Here is a 14,420-nt window from a genome sequence, read left to right as displayed (position 1 = left end):
AGACTGGATTAAAAACAAACAAAAAACCCCCTAACTATATGCTATTTATAAGATATGTCTAAAACATGTAGACACAGACAGTTGAACATGAATGCATGGATAAAATACAAAAGAGAAAAGGAAGTTTTGCTTTTGAGTTATAAATAATTGTGAGCTTTGAGGAACCCTCACAATTTACAACAAATACAATCCACACACAAAAAAACCTTCTATGGAGTCTTGCTGGTCTCACAGAGGTCTCTGGGAGCTCTCTCCCTCCAAACAAACAAATGAAAGTTGAGCCTAGAGTGAGAGACTGACTATGGTCTGGTTGGGAATATCCAGGGTCAGGATGAGGGATCACCAGGATCAGATCAACAGAAGCAGGATTCATGGCTGAGCAGCAGAATTGAAGAGGTGGAGAGATCTTCTAGACATTCACTCAGCAAAGAAGGGTTCCCTCAGGCCTGAATACTAAAGCAATACATTGACCTTTGTAACTGTATTAAGGAATAGAAATTGAGGGTGAAACTTTCTCTATAAGCAAAAGTCCTCTAAGGAGGCTTAAGAGGTTTAGTGACTGAGAAATAGTACTCCTGGCTGATAGCAGAGGCAAACCTTTTTTGAAGGAAATTCTCACTGTTTGACTCAGAAAACTGTTACATTTTAAAAGAAATATGATCTTAAAAATCACACAAGAGGACTACTATGAACATTAAACAAAAGGGAGAAACAACAGATTTATATTCCTAGGGATTGCATCACTTGCAATTAACAAATACAGAATATAAAAATACCTGTTATGAAGTGTTCAAAGAAATAGAAATAACATTACAAAGATGAATTTATATAGGAAACCATCAAGAATGAACAGATAAAAAAATGGAAAGGAACTTCTAGAAATGGAAACTATAATCACTGAAATAAAAAAGTGAATAGACCTCTAATTTCTTTGTTGAATGCTAAAATTGTTTATAAATTTTGCTATTATAAATACTGCTTGAGAGAACATCCTTGAACAGGAATATTTTTCTACATCTCTAATTATTTAATAAAGATTCCTAGAAGTAAGAAAAAAAAAAACACCTTGAATGGATTGGTATATTAGTTATTTATTGCTATGTAACTAAATGTCCTAAAATTTAGTAGCTTAATACAACAAATATTTATTATCTCCTGGTTTCTGGGGTCAGGAATTTGTGAGAGGCTTAGCCAGGTGGTTCTGGCTCAGGGTCTCTAATGAGTTTACAATCTAAGCATCAGCTGGGGCTGCAAGATTTACTTCCAACATGGCTCACTCACATGACTATTGGCAGGCCTCAGTTTCCCACCACTTGGACATTTCAATAGGGCTGTATTATGGAATGAATTGGGCCTCCCCCAAATGTGACTATATATGGAGATAGGACATTTAAGGAGATAATTAAGGTTAAATGAGGTCATAAGGGTGGGGTCCTAATCTGATAGGTCTGGTGTCCTTATAAGAAGAGGAAGAAACGCTGGAGCATGCTCTTTCTCTGTGCATGCACAGAGGAAAGGCTGTATGAGGACATAGCAAGGATGTGGTTGCCTGCAATTCAGGAAAAGAGGTCTCACCACAAACCAGCCCTGCTGGCACCTTGATCTTAGACTTCCAGCCTCCAGAACTGTGAGAAAATAAATTTCTGTTTAAGCCACCCAGTCTGTGATATTCTGTTATGGCAGCCTGAGCAGACTAACACAGGCTGCTTGAGTGTCCTAGCAACATGGCAACTGGTTTCCCCAGAGTAAGTGATGAGAGATTGAGAGGAAGTAGCACCAGCAGTGCCTTTTATGACTTAGTCGCAGAAATCACATAGTGTCACTTCCATCATATTTTCATTTTACTAGAAGTGAGACAGTGGGTCCAGCCTATACTCCATGAGAGGAAGATTAAGCTTCACCTCTCAAAAGAGGAGTGTGAAAGAATTTGTGAATATACTTTAAAACCATCACAATAGGTTAAAAAGAAGATTAGATACAGTTGAGTGCCTAATGGCATTTTGCAATCATATGGCACAAGGTGGCAGAAAACCACCATCTTAATAGAGATATTGGAGGGCAAAGTTCAGGGCTAGTAGAGTGGTGGGAGAATTGTGGGGAAGTCTCAGAAAGGAAAGTAGTGCAGAAGGGGTGATCCTTAAATTCTATGTATAAAATCCACCCAAATCCTTAATTGTCAGCTAAACTGCATATGTTTGTAGGAGACTCTGAGGAGCCTGGCAAAAAGCAGCCACTGGAAGGTGAAAGACCTGAGTTGATCTGAGGTTTCAGCTGCTGCCCGTTTCAATTACAACAGTTAGGTGTTTGAACCCAGCCAAGTTAACTGCCTGCAAGTATAAAAGTCAACACACTTCAGAGGAACATACAGAATCATGAATCGCTATGATGTATCATCCTCAATATCTAGTATACAATAAAAAAATAGAAAAGAAAAAAAAAACACAAAACATGACAATGTGACCCATATTCAAAAGCAAAGCAGTCAATTGAAACTGATCCTAAGATTATCCAGATATTGACATTAGCAAACAAAGAATTTAAAGCAGCTATTATAAATATTTTCAAGGACTTAAAGGAAAATGAATTAACAGATGGGGAATCTTAGCAGAGAAATGGAAATGGTGGGCCGGCTCCGTGGCTTAGCAGTTAAGTGCGCGCGCTCTGATGCTGGCGGCCCGGGTTCGGATCCCGGGCACGCCCCAAGGCACCACTTCTCCGTCCAACCCGAGGCCGAGTCCCACGTACAGCAACTAGAAGGATGTGAACCTATGACATACAACTATCTACTGGGGCTTTGGGGGGAAAAAAATGAATAAATAAAATCTTTAAAAAAAAAAAAAGAAATGGAAATGGTAATAATCAAATGGAAATTCTAAAACTGAAAAGATCAACAACTAAAATTAAAAAGTTCACTGAATGGGATTAACAGCAGATTGGAGATGGTAGAACAGTCAGGAAACTTGAAGATACATCAATAGAAAGTGTCCAATTTGAAGAACAGAGAAAAAAATATTAAAGAAAAATGAATAGAGATTCAATGAACTGAGGGGACATTATTAAATGGGTTAACATACGTGTAACTGGAATACATGGTTAACACACATGTAACATACTGTAACTGGAATCCTAGAAGGAGAGGAAAGACAGGGGGCAGAAAAACTTTAAAGAAATGGTGGACAAAATTGTCCAAATTTTGAGGGGAGACATAAACTAAGATCTAATAAGTTCAGAGACTCCCAAGCAGGATAAATATAAATAAAACCACACCAAGCACAAATAGACACACTGCTGAAATCCAAAGATAAAATCTTGAAAACATCCAGAGAAAAGACATAATATTAAGATGTGTATATAATGTACATATAGGAGAACAGTAAGATGATCAATAGCTGGCTTCTTATCAGAAACAATGGAGGCCAGAAGGCCTTTAAAATTCTCTAAATGCTGGAGGGGAAAACTCTCAAACCAAAATTCTATATCCAGCTAAACTAACATCAAAAATATGGGCAAAAAATAGACATTTTCAGAAATATTAAAATGGAGAGAATTAGTTGTCAGCAGACCTGCCCTACAAGATATGCTAAAGGAAGTTTCTTCAAGCTGAAGGGAAATGACACCATGTAGAAAACTGGATCTAAAGTAAGGAGTGAAGGGCACCATAAATGGTAAATATGTGGGTAAATACTAAAAACTAAATATATTTTATCTCTTAATTTCCTTAAAAGACATAATTGCTTAAGGCAGAAATTGTAACATTGTATAATGGGGATTCAAGTATATGTGGATGTTAATATATATAACAGCAATAAGGCAAAGGATGGGATAGTGGTAAATGGAACTATTCTAGGCAAGGTTCTCATATTTTATGTAAAATAGTACAATATTAAATCTAAGTAGACTGTAATAAGTTAAAGATACCCATTATAATTTCTTGAGCAATTATTAAAACAAAATGCAAAGATGTATACCTAAAAAGCCAGTTGCAAAAAATGGCATTCTAAAAAATATTTAGTTGACCAAAAGAAGGCAAGAAAGGAACAGAGAAAAAAGTAAATGAGACTAATAAAAAACAGGAATATAGTAGTGCTAAATCTAATATTAACAATTACATTAAATATAAATGGACTAAACACTTCAATTAAAAAGTAGAGATTGTTAGAATAGATTAAAAAAGCAAGACAACTTTATATTGCTAAAAGAGACACACTTTAAATACAAAGACACAAATGGGTTGAAAGTAAAAGGATTGAAAAAGACATGTTATTTAAACAGTAGTTAGGAATAAGCTAGAGAAACTATATTAATATCAAACAAAATAGACATCAAGATGAGGATTACTACTAGAAATAAAAAAGAACAATTTACAATGATAGAGAAATATTCATCAGGAAGATATCACAAATATAGCTGTATTTGTGAATTTGCATAATAAGCTTCAAACACATAAAGCAAAAAGTGACAGAATTCAAGGGAGAAATAGACAAATCCATAGTGATAATTTGAGATTTTAACACCCCCTCGCCTAGTAATTGAGAGAACAACTAGGTACAAAAATCACTAACAAAATAGAAGATCTGAACAAATCTGTCAACCATCCACTGATTTATAGATAAATATACCCATCAATGGCAGAATCCACATTCTTTTCAAGCACACATGGAACATTCACTAAGATAAACAATATGCTGGGTCATAAAACAAGTCAATACATTTCAAAAAATTGAAATTTTAACAAAGTATGTTTCCGACCAAGCAGGATTACATTAGAAATCATTAATAAGATATCTAGAAAAGCCCAAATTATTTGAAAATTAAACAGCATCCTTCCAAATAGTAAAAATGTTGGTAAAAAATTACATGTGAGATTAGAAATATTTTGAATTGAATGATAATAAAAATACAGCATACCAAAATTTGTAGGATGCAGCTAAAGAATTTGTTAAAGGGAAATTTATAGCTTTAGGTGGTTATATTGGAGAAGAAAGGTTTATAGTCAATGATCTAAGCTTCCACCTTAAAGTAGAAAAAAAATGAGCAAAATAAAATAGAGAGACTCCTCTTTTTAAATGTTTGTGTTAATTGTCAAGAGTTCCTCTTTTTCATTTCTAATATTGGTTATTTGTGCCTTCTCACTTTTCTTTTGGTCAGTCTTGGCAAGTGATCATCAATTTTATGAGTCTTCTCTAAGAAGAAGACTCTAAGAAGAAGGAACTGGAAAAAGAAGAACAAACAAAGCCCAAAATCAGTAGAAGAAGGGAAATAATAAAAATCAGAGCAGAAATAAATGAAATAGAGACCAAAAAAACAATAGAAAAAATTAATAAAACCAAGAGCTGGTTCTTTGAAAAGATCAACAAAATTGACAAACCTTTAGCTAGACTCACCAAGAAAAAAAGAGAGAAGGCACAAATAAGTAAAATCAGAAATGAAAGAGGAGAGGTTACAACAGACACCTCAGAAATACAAAAGATTATAAGAGAATACTATGAAAAGCTATATGCCAACCAATTTGACAATCTGGAAGAAATGGATATATTCTTAGAATCATACAACCTTCCAAAACTGGATCAAGAAGAAGTAGAGAATTTGAATAGACCAATCACCAGTAAGGAGATCGAAACAGTAATCACAAACCTCCCCAAAAATAAAAGTCCAGGACCAGACAGCTTCCCTGGTGAATTCTACCAAACATTCAAAGAAGACTTAATACCTATCCTTCTCAAACTCTTCCAAAAAATTGAGGAGGGGGGGAAGCTCCCTAACTCATTCTATGAAGCTGACATTACCCTGATACCAAAACCAGACAAGGACAACACAAAAAAAGAAAATTACAGGCCAATATCACTGATGAACATCGATGCAAAAATCCTCAATAAAATACTAGCAAATTGCATACAACAATACGTTAAAAAGATTATACACCATGATCAAGTGGGATTTATTCCAGGGATGCAGGGATGGTTTAACATTCGCAAATCAATCAACATAATACACCACATTAATAAAATGAAGAATAAAAATCACATGATCATCTCAATAGATGCAGAGAAAGCATTTGACAAGATGCAGCATCCATTTATGATAAAAACTCTGAATAAAATGGGTATAGAAGGAAAGTACCTCAACATAATAAAGACCATATATGAGAAACCCACAGCTAATATCATCCCCAATGGTGAAAAACTGAAAGCCATCCCTCTAAGAACAGGAAGCAGACAAGGATGCCCACTCTCACCACTCCTATTTAACGTAGTACTGGAAGTCCTAGCCAGAGCAATCAGGCAAGAGAAAGAAATAAAAGGGATCCAAATTGGAAAGGAAGAAGTGAAACTGTCACTATTTGCAGATGACATGATTTTATATATAGAAAACCCTAAAGAATCCACCAGAAAACTTTTAGAAGTAATAAACGAATATGGTAAAGTTGCAGGATACAAAATCAACATACAAAAATCAGTTGCATTTCTGTACACTAACAACGAAGTAGCAGAAAGAGAAATTAAGAATACCATCCCATTTACAATTGCAACAAAAAGAATAAAATACCTAGGAATAAACTTAACAAAAGAGGTGAAAGATCTGTACACCGAAAACTATAAAACATTTCTGAAAGAAATTGAAGAAGACACAAAGAAATGGAAAGATATTCCGTGCTCTTGGATTGGAAGAATTAACATAGTTAAGATGTCCATACTTCCTAAAGCCATCTATAGATTCAATGCAATCCCTATCAAAGTTCCAACAACATTTTTCACAGAAATAGAACAAAGAATCCTAAAATTTATATGGAACAACAAAAGACCCCGAATAGCTAAAGGAATCCTGAGAAAAAAGAACAAAGCTGGAGGTATCACACTCCCTGATTTCAAAATATACTACAAAGCTGTAGTAACCAAAACAGCATGGTACTGGCACAAAAACAGACACACAGATCAATGGAATGGAATCGAAAGCCTGGAAATAAACCCACACATCTATGGACAGCTAATCTTTGACAAAGGAGCCAAGAACATACAATGGGGAAAAGAAAGTCTCTTCAACAAATGGTGTTGGGAAAACTGGATAGCCATATGCAAAAAAATGAAAGTAGACCCTTACCTTACACCATACACAAAAATTAACTCCAAATGGATTAAAGACTTGAATGTAAGACCTGAAACTATGAAACTTCTAGAAGAAAACATAGGCAGTACGCTCTTCAACATCAGTCTTAGCAACATCTTCTCAAACACCACTTCTGACCGGGCAAGAGAAACAATAGAAAAAATAAACAAATGAGACTACATCAAACTAAAAAGCTTCTGCACAGCAAAGGAAACCATCAACAAAATGAAAAGACAACCTAACAATTGGGAGAAAATATTTGCAAACCATACTTCTGATAAGGGCTTAATTTCCAAAATATATAAAGAACTCATGCATCTTACCAACAAAAAAACTACCAACCCAATTAAAAAATGGGCAAAGGACCTGAACAGACATTTCTCCAAAGAAGATATACAGATGGCCAACAGACACATGAAGAGATGTTCAAAATCATTAACTATCAGGGAAATGCAAATCAAAACTACAATGAGATATCACCTCACGCCCGTCAGAATGGCTATAATTAACAAGACAGGAAACAACATGTGTTGGAGAGGATGTGGAGAGAAGGGAACTCTCATACACTGCTGGTGGGAGTGCAAACTGGTGCAGCCACTATGGAAAACAGTATGGAGATTCCTCAAAAAATCAAGGATAGAACTACCATATGATCCAGCCATCCCACTGCTGGGTATTTATCCAAAGAACTTGAAAACACCAATTTGTAAAGGTACATGCACCCATGTGTTCATTGCAGCGTTATTCACAATAGCCAAGACTTGGAAGCAACCTAAGTGCCCATCAAGGGACGAATGGACAAAGAAGCTGTGGTATATATACACAATGGAATACTACTCAGCCATAAGAAACGATGAAATCCAGCCATTTGTGACATCATGGATGGACATTGAGGGTATAATGCAAAGTGAAATAAGTCAGAGGGAGAAGGTCAAATACCGCATGATTTCCTTCATTAAGTAGTAGATAATAACAACAATAAACAAACACATAGGAACAGAGATTGGATTGGTGGTTACCAGAGGGGAAGGGGGGAGGGAGGAGGGTGAAAGGGATAATTCGGTACATGTGTGTGGTGATGGGTTGTAATTAGTATTTTGGTGGTGAACATGATGTAATCTATGCAGAAATAGAAGTACAATGATGTACACCTGAAATTTTTACAATGTTATAAACCAATGTTACTGCAATAAACAAAAAATTAAAAAAAAAGAACCAATTTTTGGCCTTGTTAATCCTCTCTATCATATATTCATTTTTCATGTCATCAATTTCTACTTTCACCTTTATTATTTCCTTACTTCTACCTTTGATTTATTTTGATGTTCTTTTTCCAACTTTTTAGGTTGGATGCTTATATCTTAATTTTTAAGCCTTTTTCATATTCTAATATAAAATTAAAAGGAATATAAAATTCCTTTTAAGAACTGCTTTAGTTGCAGCCCACATATTTTTGATATGCGGCTTTATTGCTATCATTCAATTCCTAATGCTTTTTAATTCCCATTGTGATTTATTCTTTGACCCATGGGTTATTTAGAAAATTTTTTCTTATATCTCAAATGTATGATGATCTCCTAATTACTGTTTTCTTATTGATTTCTGTCTTTGGTCACTGTTCTCAAATTTATGGACCTTTATTCAATCTCTCAGCCTCTTGGCCTCTTCTAGAATTGGCAGTTGATCCAAGGGGAATGGCCCAAACGTAGAGCTCCTGTCTTTGGGTCTCCTTTTCATCCAGGATCTTCTCCCCATAATTCTCTTCACTGCCTCGTTGATTCTCCAATGCCTTCAAATTGATTTTCATCTATTTTGTTCAGTTTTACTAGCTGTTCTCAGCAAGAGGCTTGATCCAAATTATCTAGTCTTCCATTAGCAAGTGCAGAACTCCTGCTGATGGTAATTTTTTAAATTGTTATAAGACATATAGAACAAATGGGGACTGGAAGGTCTCATGGATAGAGAGACCAGTAAAAGACTGGATGTGGATAGAAAAACAAAACTTTGGCCAAAGAATGGAATGAAGAGGAGAAATAAGATAATACTTGTATTAGTTATCCATTGTTGCATGAGAAATTACCAAAAACTTGGTGGCTTAAAACAACACATTTATTACCTCCGAGTTTTTATGGGTCAAGGATCCAGGCATTGCTTAGCTGGGCCCTCTGCTTCAGAGTCTCCCACAAGGTTGCAATCGAAGTGTCAGCCAGAGCTAGGGTCTCATATAAAGGCACAACAGGAAGGATCCACTTCTAAATTCACTTACGCGGTAGCTGGCAGAATTCAGTTCTCTTAGGGCTATTGGACTGAGGACATCAGTTCCTGGCTGACTGTTGGCAATGTTTTCCTTGTCATACAGTTCTCTCCATAGGGCACCTCAGAATATGGCAGCTTGCTTCTCCAACACCTGCAAGTGAGAGAGAGTGCTGGCAAGATGAAAGTTACAATCTTATAGAATGTAATCCCAGAAATGACGTTCCTTCACTTTTGCCATATTCTATTGGCTAGAAGCATGTCACAGTTCCCACCCATAATCAAGGAGAGGGGATTAGGAAGGGATGTGAATACCAGAAAGTGGAGATCTTCAAGGCCATCTTATACTTTGTTTGCCACAGTCTTCACTCATGTATACAATTAAGTTTTCCCTTCCTCTGGAAACATCAGAGAAAGTGGATAGCAGGCTAGAAAGACAATAGTTAATATATGACAGACAACTCCTGGAAAAGCAGCAAATAAAATATCAAAGCCTAAGTAACAAGGAAAACAAGGTTAACTTTCATAAAAAGAAATTATGATTAGACAGAAATTGAACTATGGAAAGATTCTTGGCTTCTTCTAAAATTTAACCTGGGAGTAGAAGTCCCATGAAGCTAAATAGCTGAAAAAGAAGTAAGCTTACCTGGAGCTTATCTTGAATACTTATGTAGAAAAAGAAACAAAACAGTATTTGTGCATGGTGTGAATTGGTTTTGCCTACTATGGGCATCAGAGTTTATTTCCATGACTTATGAGTTTATTTCATTAATATTTGATATATGTGTTCTAAATTGATTTTTTTCTTTGTTGTGACATTTTTGGTGTATAGTATTGTTTGTCTGTCACCATATAAATGCATCCCTTCACTCCTTGTGCCCACCTCCATTTCGCCTTGCCCCTGGTAACCACCAAACAGTTCTCTCTGTCTGTGTGTTAGTTTATCTTCCACTTATGAGTGAAATCATGTGGTGTTTGTCTTTCTCTTTCTGGCCTATTTCGCTTAACATAATACCCTCCAGGTCCATCCATGTTGTTGCAAATGGGAAAATTTTGTCTTCCTTCCTTCCTTCCTTCCTCCCTCCCTCCCTCCCTCCTTCCTCCCTTCCTCCCTTCCTCCTCTCCTCTCCTCTCCTCTCCTTTCTTTTCCTTTCCTTTCCCTTTTTTCTTGTGAAATTTTTGTTGTGCATTATTGTTAATCAGTCACCATATAAGTGCATTCCTCCAACCCTTGTGCCCACTCCCCACCCCACTAGCCCCTGGTAAACACCAAACAGTTCTATCTGTGCGTGTGTTGGTTTATCTTCCACATATGAGTGAAATCATGCCCTGTTTGTCTTTCTCTTTCTGGCTTATTTCACTTAACATAATACCCTCCAGGCCCATCCATGTTGTTGCAGATGAGATGATTTTTGTCTTTCTTTATGGCTGAGTAGTATTCCATGGTATATATATACCACATCTTCTTTATCCATTCATCAGTTGAGGGACATTTGGGTTGCTTCCATGTCTTGGCTATAGTGAATAATGCTGAGATGAACATAGGGGTGCATAAGCCTCTTTGGATTGTTGATTTCAGGTTCATTGGGTAGATACCCAGTAGTGGGATAGCTGGATCATAAGGTATTTCTATTTTTAATTTTTTGAGGAATCTCCGTACTGTTTTCCATAGAGGCTACACCAGTTTGCATTCTCACCAGCAGTGGATTAGGGTTCCCATTTCTCCACAGCCTCTCCAGCATTTCTTGCTTTTTGTCTTGGTGATTATAGCCATTCTAACGGGTGTAAGGTGATATCTTAGTGTGGTTTTGATTTGCATTTCCCGGATGACTAGTGATGTTGAGCATCTTTTCATGTGCCTATTGGCCATCTGTATATCTTCTTTGGAGAAGTGTCTGTTCATTTCCTCTGCCCATTTTTTGATTGGGTTGTTTGTTTTTTTGTTATTCAGTTCTGTGAGTTCTTTGTATATTATGCAGATTTATCCCTTGTCAGATATACGGTTTGCAAATATTTTTTCCCAGCTGGTGGGTTCCCCATTCATTTTGATCCTGGTTTCATTTGCCTTGTAGAAGCTCTTTAATCTGATGAAGTCCCACTTGTTTATTTTTTCTTTTGTTTCCCTTGTCTGAGTAGACATGGAATTCAAGAAGATCCCTTTATGGCTGATGGCCGGTAGTGTACTACCTATATTTTCCTCCAAGAGTTTTATAGTTTCAGGTCTCCCCTTTAGGTCTTTGATCCATTTTGAGTTAATTTTTGTGTATGGCGAAAGAAGGTGGTCTACTTTCATTCTTTTGCATGTGGCTGTCCCGTTTTCCCAGCACCATTTATTGAAGAGACTTTCCTTTCTCCATTGTATGTCCTTAGCTCCTTTGTCAAAGATTAGCTGCCCATAGATATGAGGTTTTATTTCTGGACTTTCAATTCTGTTCCACTGATCTGTGTGTCTGTTTTTGTACCAGTCCCATGCTGTTTTAATTACTATCACTTTTGTAGTATGTTTTGAAGTCAGGGATTGTGATGCCTCCAGCCTTGTTCTTCTTTTTCAGGATTGCTTTAGCTATACGGGGTCTTTTGTTGCCCCATATGAATGTTAGTATTCTTTGTTCTATTTCTGTGAAGAATGTCCTTGGGATTCTGATTGGGATTGCATTGAATCTGTAGATTGCTTTAGGCAGTATGGACATTTTAACTATGTTTATTCTTCCAATCCAAGTGCATGGAATATTTTTCCATTTCTTGTGTCATCATGGATTTCACTCAATAATGTCTTATAGTTTTCATTGTATAGGTCTTTCACTTCCTTGGTTAAATTTACTCCTAGATATTTTATTCTTATTGTTGCAATTGTAAATGGGATTGTCTTCTTGAGTTCTCTTTCTGTTTGTTCGTTGTTGGTATATAGAAATGCAACTGATTTCTGTAAGTTGATTTTGTAAATTGATTTTTTATTAAATATCTCAGTGTAACTTGGAGGGAAGAGGATGTATCCTGATTATCAAGGTATGTAGTCCCATTAGTGCTAAATTTCCCTTTAGTATGGAAAGGGGAAAAAAGTAGGCCATTTTGTTCTATTCCTTGAAACTAATTATCTAGTTATCTATAGAGTTCATGAACAATTGCATAGTTAGAAATGCTACATATTGATTTTACACATACATATTAAAATGTACAACTATGTTAATAGAGTTTTATATTTTTTATATAGGATCCTAATGAAGATACAGAATGGAATGAAATTTTAAGAGATTTTGGCATTCTTCCTCCAAAAGAAGAGCCAAAAGATGAAATTGAAGAAATGGTTTTACGTTTACAGAAAGAAGCAATGGGTATAGTTGTGCTCTTGGTGGGCTGGATGAAGGGGATAATACAGCTATGATAGTGATAGTGTATTTCATGAACTTAGAGGGAGAGAGGAGGGGCCAGCCCAGTGGCACAGTGGCTGCGCTTTGGCAGCCCGGGGTTTGCTGGTTCGGATCCCGGGCAGGCACCAACACGCCGCTTGTCAAGTCGTGCTGTGGCAGTATCCCATATAAAGTAGAGGAAGATGGGCACAGATGTTAGCCCAGGGCCAATCTTCCTCAGCAAAAAAGAGGAGGATTGGCATCGGATGTTAGCTCAGGCCTGATCTTCCTCACAAAGAAAAAACAAAAAGAGGGAGTGAGGACGCCTAAAATTCCTAGTTGATGTGTTGAAAGTCTTGTGCTAGTTATTAACAGAGCTGAAATGTCCTGGTATCTAACCTAGTGAGCTTTTTTTCTTTACCTCGTGATTAACTTCTATTTTTATCATTCTATATAGTATGTATTATTTGTCAAGATTTTGAGGTACTTGGGAAAATCTAAATTTATAGGGTCTAATTGATTTTCATATCTACTTTTAAATGTAGCCTGGTAGTTCTGTGAACTCTGAGAGAGTAATAACATTTTAAACAAACCTGAAGCAGTCAGCCACAAAATAGGTTTATATATTGGAGAAACTGCAACATTAAAGATATTCTTGATCTCCATTTATCTAATGTATTTTTTTTCTATACATGTGACTATAAATTAAAAATAGTTTCTAAACAATTCAATTATCTACAATTTATTTTGTTTTAGTTAAACCATATGAAAAGATGACTCTTGCGCAGTTGAAGGAAGCTGAAGATGAATTTGATGACGAAGATATGCAAGCTATTGAAATATACAGGTACAGTGATTCATTTGGGTAACTTATGAGTTTTTGAATGAAGAAGTATTATAAGAATGAATCTAAGAATAAGCCCTATTTTGTCTACAGAATAGATTAAAAAAAGAACAAAACTAATTTTTAAGTGACATTTTAAAATTAACTCACTTTATAGAAGATGGAATTTTTTTCCTGATTTTTTTTGCCTTTGTTTAAATAAAAACTATCCAATAATACACAGCAAAACTTCATTAAGTTATATATGAGTAAAGTGGGAAATATCAATAAAAGGCCAATAAAAAGAGAGCCATGATTTTCCTTCTAGCATGGTGTCTGTCAAGGGTTTCTATCATTTAATGAATAATTACTAATTATGAAGAAATTCCTTCAGAAATTAGAACAGATGCATATATTTCCCAACTTATCCTGATGTTAAAATCCGACAAAGAAATTGCAAAAACAGAATGATACAGAAAAATACCTCATATGAATGTAAGCACAAAAATTTTTGATAAAATATTAGCAAAGTAAGTCCAGCAGTTTAAAAAAGAGAATAATACATCCTGATCAAGTAGGATTGGTCCCAGGAATGCAAGATTGTTTTAACATGAAAAAAACAGTGAATTAGGTTAGAAGCAGCAGTTCTCCGGTAGCAATGAGCACACTTAGCTCTCAGCACTTGTTTCATAAATACTATTCTCCAATAAAAGGAACCCATGTTCCTTGGATAACTGCTTTATTCCACACTGTGAGTTGAGAAAGTACAATATGAGTCTGGAGCATTTGTGGTGCCAGAAAGTAAGGAAGTACTAAAAAAAAATTTTTTAAGGCACAGGAGCCTAAAAAAATCTCACAAAGGCCAGAGTTGGAACAACTTAAACAACAAATTA

At 35.8% G+C, this 14,420-nt stretch overlaps 1 protein-coding gene across 1 annotated transcript in view; it reads left to right on the top strand.

Annotated features, from left to right (window-relative positions):
- The window catches only part of PDCL2 (phosducin like 2), a 40,186-nt gene that overhangs the window by 6,890 nt on the left and 18,876 nt on the right, over nucleotides 1-14,420 (top strand). Inside the window, exons 2-3 of the mRNA XM_058547113.1 lie at nucleotides 12,569-12,689; nucleotides 13,461-13,551. Coding sequence (XP_058403096.1) covers nucleotides 12,569-12,689; nucleotides 13,461-13,551 — 212 coding nt within the window. The remainder of the gene's footprint in view (nucleotides 1-12,568; nucleotides 12,690-13,460; nucleotides 13,552-14,420) is intronic.

The sequence above is a fragment of the Diceros bicornis genome, chromosome 8 (genome assembly GCF_020826845.1).
Source record: "Diceros bicornis minor isolate mBicDic1 chromosome 8, mDicBic1.mat.cur, whole genome shotgun sequence".
NCBI lineage: Eukaryota > Metazoa > Chordata > Mammalia > Perissodactyla > Rhinocerotidae > Diceros > Diceros bicornis.
The sequence above is the reverse complement of the archived record's forward strand: the minus strand, read 5'-3'. Positions and strand labels throughout refer to the sequence as shown.